At 34.3% G+C, this 7,390-nt stretch overlaps 1 protein-coding gene across 1 annotated transcript; it reads right to left on the bottom strand.

Annotated features, from left to right (window-relative positions):
- Window positions 1-6: 6 nt before the first annotated feature.
- Window positions 7-7,145, bottom strand: LOC141818451 (putative inactive purple acid phosphatase 16). The gene is given in 6 exon segments (XM_074705945.1): window positions 7-374; window positions 4,673-4,847; window positions 4,916-5,192; window positions 5,781-5,960; window positions 5,963-6,004; window positions 7,001-7,145. Coding segments are annotated over 6 exon segments (918 nt in total). The 5' UTR covers window positions 7,032-7,145; the 3' UTR covers window positions 7-161.
- Window positions 7,146-7,390: the final 245 nt, after the last annotated feature.

Below are 7,390 nucleotides of genomic sequence, written 5' to 3'. Positions count from 1 at the left end.
AGCACATTCTATATCAATTATATTAACTTTTTACATGTATTGCTTCCTAACTAGAATAAATTTTATGGACAATGCAATGGCTTTCTCGTTTTGCAAATAGCTCGTATGACAATTGACGACCTTAGTTACCTTGTTCGTAAACAAGCAATTGCCCTAGCAATTTAAGGGGTCAAGACAACATGGCTGTGTTCAGTTCCATCCTCCATTCGTATCCAAGAAGTGATTGAGAATGGTTGTTCATCTATCGAAATGATCCTTGATCCTCTTGGCCAATTGCCGTATCCTCCATAACCAGTGTGGCGAGCAAAGCACAACCAAAGACTCTTGTGAGGGCAGCACCAGTCCAACCCATGGTTGTGGCCAGCAAAAACTGCCTGCAAGATGGTGAATAGAAGTTAAACAAAGATCCCAATAGGGAACTAGAAAGTCATTTGCTACTATAGTCACACACAAACTAAAAATAGAGCTTCATTTCTTTTAAATTTATAAATAACATATCATTAGGCAAAAGAAGTATAGATTCATTTCTTTTAGATTTCTAACGAATCATCAGACGCAAGTAAAGCATCACTCTACCAAGTATGATGCAGTTTATGACTCTGTTTTAGTTACTGTCATTGGCAAACTGCCTTAGTCCCGACCATCTAGGACTGACTTGATCACGATTTGAAATCAATATTTTTGATAGATCGATCTTTAACTTTAATCGTCTAAGACAGTTACGGTTCATAATTCGATTCATGATTCATCACGGTTCAATATTATTATATTAACAAAATTTAAAATGATAAATTCATTAAAAAAATAAAAATAAAAAAGAACTTTACTTATTTAAGTTACTATGTATCCCCTTAGAATATAAGAGAATCAAAACACACATAGTTCTCTTACATTTTTATCCTTTTTACCTTAAAAAGTGGCATTGCTACTCACTTCCATTTTCCATTCCCGTATTATTTATTCTTTGGTATCAAATTCTTTGACTTCATCATCTAAAAGTTACATTCCTTGGATTTTTTTCGGCTCTGGTCCAATCATCGAGTAATGCTTGGACTTCCAACGAGTCAGGAGATAAAGTCGACCATCATTCATCTAATATGTTATTACCAATACAAAACATCTATTCCACAACAATTGTTGATATTAGACAAGTTAAAATTCCTTTGACGATCATGGACAGGACAGGAAAAGTTTGAACTTTCAGTAGCCACTATTTTAGGATATCGAAATCCGTTTCGTTATTTACTTCATTAAAATCAAAAGAAATCGTAGAATAATTCCTAGGTGCCTGTGTGGAATTTGAGAATCCTCGTAGAATATTTCGTCCGTTCTTTTAATAAAAGTTGTACTTTTGTAAATTTTAAATTACTACTTTTAGTATTTTATGTTTCAGAAATATTAATTTGTATTTCATATTTTATAATATATTCTTTATAAATATCATATAAATAATTTCTAATATTATATACAATATTATTAGAATAACGAGAAGAAGAGTATTTAAATGGAATTAAAGCATCATAATACAAAATTAATATTTTTTGTAAAACTTCTAATTTATATCTAGGTCTAAAAATAAATACAACTAAATAAATTTCAAGAATATAAAAAAAATATTTTTCTCATTTCAATTTCATTACTAATATATAAAAAGATAAAAATTTATTATTACTATTTTCATTTAAAACTACTACTACGTTACAAAAATTCATTAAAACTAAATTAGAAGTAGCATAAAAAAAAAAGAAAAGTTGTTCAGTTGCAACATTAAATACTTTTAAATTTTCACAAATACTAATACAAATATTTCATTGATGTGAAAATAAATATATATTTATATTATTAATAGTTTGTGTAAAAAATAAATATAATAATTCTCTATACTGAAATGAATCTTATAACAATAGATATGTTGAATTCCGACGTATTGGTACATCACGTGGAAATTTTGTAAGTCTTATTTCATTAGTTTTACAAAATATGCCTCATTGTTTCATTATAAATGGATGAGACCATAAATAGGAAATAACAGTTCTAATTGATTTAATATGATTTTCTAAAATTCTTAATTCATCTTGAACACATAAATTTAAAACATGACATACGCAACGAACATGAAAAACTAAACTATCAATAATATGTTGACATATAAATTTTAATTCATCACTACTAGCGGTATTGGAACTGATATTATCAAATGATATTGAAAATATTCTATGAATTAATTCATATTCTTCTAAAATTAAATATAATGAGTGTGAGATATTGTGAGCAAGATGCGATTCATCAAAACTCTATAAGCTAAAATCTTTTTTGGATATTCCAACAGTTATTGATCAAATAGTAAGTCACATCCATATATAAATCCATATATCAATGTATTTGCCAATGATCACTCCAAATATCAGAATATAAAGAAACTTTATTATTTAATTTACTAAACTCTTTAATTAAATTTGTTTGCCTTGTTTTACTAATTTTTTAATCGTACGAGTAAGTATAGTTCTAGAAACACATTTAGCAAATGGATTAAGAAATTCTTCACAAAAATCTTAAAAAGTCTATTTAGATCCAAAATTAAATGAAAGATGTTTTATGGAAACAAATCAACTAATGATTTTTATAATTTATTATCAGAATATAAAAATAAATCAAAATTAGTACGTCCACAAGTGGAAAATTTAAATAATTGTGCTTAAGAATAGTCAATTCTATATTCCGTCGGATGCTTCGTTTCTACGTGTTGTTTTAACGACCTATAGCCGCCGCCGACTTAGAATTTATAAGAAGCATTGCATTACTTATATTTTGCACGCAATTCTCCCGATGGAAGAGTGACATTATCAAAATATTTAATAAAATAGTAGATTTTAAATAAGGAACTTCCCGAACCTTAAAAGTAATTGCATATGTACTTCTTTGTGTTTTAGGTGTCGGAAGTTGCTCCGTTTCATCATCGGTGAATTGAATGTTGAGGTTGAACTACTCATTCGAATTCACTATTTCCTTGTCCCTTTGAGATCGAGATGATGAAGCTTCTCGGTAAAGCTGTTAAACGGGCCGCCTCATGATGGGGCAGGTTAACCCGTCATATGGTAGGACGGGGCAAGGTGGGGAGGGGCGAGCTGGCTAACCAACTTGCACGGGTTGGAAATCTCCAACCTAACCTAAGATGAGTTGCGGATTAGGTAGGTCAATCCATGGATTTGTCAAAAAATAAAAAAGTATAGAAAATATTAAAAATTTTAAGTTTGGATTACAGTTTAAACGGGTCAAGTTGAAAATTTTAAGTTTGGATTGCGGTTTAAATAGCTCAAGCCCACTAGTCCATCGAGTTTTCTATTTTTAATTTTAAATTTTGAAGAAAAAAATTTTCTCAACCTACGGGCCAACTCGTCCGCCATGGGCCGACCCACACGGATCGTGGGCCTAGGTGGGTCAGCCCACCTAAATCCACCTTAAAATGGGTTAATAAAATTTCAACTCAACCCGCTTAAATTATTTAGCGGGGCGGGTCACCCGACGGGCCCAACCCAAATTGACGGCTCTACTTCTCGATCTCCTTCCATTGTAGTTGGAATTTGAAAATGGAAGTCGAAAGCGTGTAAAATTAAATCGAAAGCATGTAGAGATTGTGGAATTGAAATGAGAGTAGAGAAAATGCGTATGGAAACAATGTAAGGATCTAGTTTGGAGAGAAACAGACACTAAATTATAATCATTGATAAAAAAACAGTTAAATGAGCTTAACCATTGAAAAAATAAAAAAAAATACAATGGTTTCCAACCGTTTAGAACTGGTTAATGGTTACACACTCCCCCCCCCCCCCCCCCCCCCCCCCAAAAAAAAAAAAAAAAAACTCAAACCGAAGGTTTTTAATGGGTTGGAATCGTAACTGACCCAACAACTTGCCGGGCCGATTACGGTTCCGGCCTATGAACTGGGTTAACGAGTACTCGGCCCGTTGACCAGGTTACGAGTCCAGGCCGGGTCGGGTTCAAGTTGGGTCCGGCCTGAGGTCGGGTCTATTTAGGGCTGGCTATGTTTTATCCCTTCATTATATATATATATATATATAAAAGTTGGACAAAGTGCCTATAGGTGTAAAATTAGTTGTTTACATATAATTAAATGTGTTTAGGATTTTTTGTTTCGAGTTCATAATCCATATAATTATTCTTTATGAAATACAATGTTATAAAATATTTTCTTTCCATGAATTCTTCAGCTATATCAATAGTAGTTCAGATCAACTAAATACTTTTTTATAACTAATGGTTTCTTGTATCTTCCTCTACCCGTTACATCTTCACTGTAACAGTTTTAATTTACGAACACTTGATACCATCCCAACTTGCTTTCTTCTATTCAATCACCTTTTTTTTTCACCTATTGAAGTTTTACCTAATAGCTATCAAATATAAGTATTGTTTATTTTATCTTTTCCAGCGACTTCACACACTAGTCTAAGCATTTTATATCTTGCTAGGTGTGTATTGCTTCACTTAGATTCATAAAGCATGACAAATTTAGAATTTTCCTTTTTAGATTAGTAAAGGTTTCCTTTTAGCATAACTTTAATTATGTTTTAATGGAAATGATAAAAAAAAAATTTTAAAAACATTAACATTAGTAATGCATTGAGACCTATTGGATGTGATGTTTTGGTACCTTAACAGAAGCCCTTGATACTAGGATATCCATGATTCCCCATTCTGCTTCTTGGGGAGCCACTTTTTCTTTGTTGATGGAACCAACACATGGTGTATGAATTTGCATAGTAGGCACAGGAGCTACTTTCTGGTAAGCCCTACTTGGTATATGCCAAAAGATAACCTCCGGAATGCTGCAAATCAAAATTACCAACCATAAAATTCATATTAGAACTTAAAGCAAAGGCACATTGCCATGTACCTTGCATTTGGGTTGATCCCCTTTGATTGCCTCTGGAACCATTCTGCCTGAGCCTTAGATACAACTTCTGGGTATGAACCACCACCCGAATCTAGGAAATAGAAAAATACAGCCGGAAGCATTGGATCATTGCAGGAAGACACTTGTAATACATAGTTCGAAACACTAGGCCAAAGGGTTTTAGGACCACTGGTGGTAAGAGATAACACATTGTTATTAATTTCAGTACTGATCAACTCGATTCTTGTTGTTCCCTTAAAACTGCAATCAGTATCTCCTGCAAGCCATGGCATGCATCATTAATATGCTTCCAGTAAAAACTATCTTCCCATAATTCAGTCCATCTACAGACACTTTGAGATATGATTTTGTAATTGTTAATGGAATAAAATATTGCAGATGTTGGAAGAATCCTGAATTTAGATGAGCAAATAAATTTTGGCTATGTTATGCAACCAAAAATTAACTAGGATAATAAATTATTTGAAAGAGAGCCTTGGCGCAACGGTAAAGTTGCTACCGTGTGACCTTGTGGTCACAAATTCAAGTTGCGAAAATAACCTCTTGCAATACAGTATAAAACTACATACAATAGAACCAATGTGATTCGATCCTTCCCTAGAACCCTCCATTGACGGGAGCTTTATGTCCTGAACTACCCTTTATTAAATTATTTCAAAAGCGTGTGTATATAAGTTTAAAGGTAGAAACAAGTTGTGATTCACTAATCTAGAATTACTTCTATGATAGACTGAACTAAAGTTTTTTGCTTGACAAATTTTGCTAGTACTGTTAAATGAATTAGCTTAAGATAAAAGTGTGGCAGTAATATGAAAACATATGAAAACTTTCTGGCCCTTTTTACCTGAAAATGGCACATTTGCTGATGGACAATTGACCTGTGGAATACCAGTGGCTGAAAACCACTCAGATGGCCACTCAAATAGAGCATCATCATGATTGCCAAGCACAGTAGACCAGGGTTTCCCTTTGTTTCTTGTTAATGAAAGAGCCCTATCCCAATACAAGGATGCATTAGGAATGGTAGGTTGTTCGCAGTAATAACATCCCCCAAATAGATCACAAAGTCTGCAAGCAAGGAAATTTGAAACTTCATAAATGATCATCAACCCCACTAATATGAGGAGGGTAGAGCAGAGTGTTTCGTTCAGCTTCAGAAAATAGTGGAGCTGAATGGAAAGCCAAAGCATGTACCACACACTAGATAAATATGTGGGAATTGATCGTATGTATTAAGCACAAAGCTGTACATGTAAAAGAAAATAGATAGTAGTCGGGACAAGAATCAGGGAGGTTTAACAGAAGAACAAATACCATGAATCAAAACAAAAAATATAAAAGGTTCAAAGCTCATGAAATCAGAACAGTTTTTGCACAAAGTACACACACACAAAATTATAACAATAAGTTTTGAGAAACAATATATTGACATAACTATGAATCACAAAACACCACACTTGAAAGTCCAAACGAAAATGACAATATTTATCTTCATTTCACAGAATATATTGGAAGTTGCTATCGAGCACCATAGCAACCAACTATTGCATAAATAAATCCATCATCTTCAAATTTAAATTCTGCAAGACTTCAATATACACAATTATAAAATGATGCTAAAGTTTATGATTCCAATTTCCATATATAATTGTATTTCTCTTCCCTTGTTCACTTCTCTCTTGTTTTTCTTTTAGCTTACCCTCTTCTACTTTTCTTTCTTTTCATTTGGTCATCGGATAATAAGATTCTCTAGTGAGCTTGACAATAATCATAAATTCTATAAAAGAAACAAGTTCCTTTTCTTCCCTCTCCCGCTTGTCAAATTTGCTCACTTGCATTCGCTTCAGAAAACTGAGAAATCAGCAAAAGGTACATTGACTTTATATCAACGCAATTGATGCTATAATATTGGTGTGAATCGCACAATGCCCAAACATAGTACTCATATCTCGTTCTTGAATCTTGAGAATGGAGACATGCTAAAAAGCAAGCTTATGTGAAGACTGCATTCTATGAACGGTTAATTTTAAGCCATTTACTGTCAAGAACTATTAGATCTATGACCTGGATCCTCCGCGTCGATCACCGCCGACATGACTCGATCGGAGTTATCGTCCTGCGCGGGGCCCCAGTCCGTCCACGCATTCTCGCCATAGTGGAGATCGGCGAAGAGCGCGATCTTGAAGGGAGATCCATCAGCAGAGAACCGGAGCGGATTCGTGTTCGGAAGGGGGTCGAACGGATCCTGGCGCCGGCTGCGACAAGACGACAAGAGTGATCACCACGACGACGCAGACGAAGAGGAGGACGAGAAGAACAAGGGCGACGCAAGGGTGAGCTCGCCCCATCCAGTATCGCCGCCGGCAGCGAAATCACACACTCGAAGGCGACTGCCTCGTCGCTTCGCCGACAACTAAACCAAGTAGGATGAGAGAATATTCCGCCGCTGATCCC

The sequence above is a fragment of the Curcuma longa genome, unplaced genomic scaffold (assembly GCF_044706935.1).
Source record: "Curcuma longa cultivar G26 ecotype Majalengka, Jawa Barat unplaced genomic scaffold, ITB_CL_G26_1.1 contig_24854, whole genome shotgun sequence".
Classification (NCBI taxonomy): Eukaryota; Viridiplantae; Streptophyta; class Magnoliopsida; order Zingiberales; family Zingiberaceae; genus Curcuma; species Curcuma longa.
The sequence above is the reverse complement of the archived record's forward strand: the minus strand, read 5'-3'. Positions and strand labels throughout refer to the sequence as shown.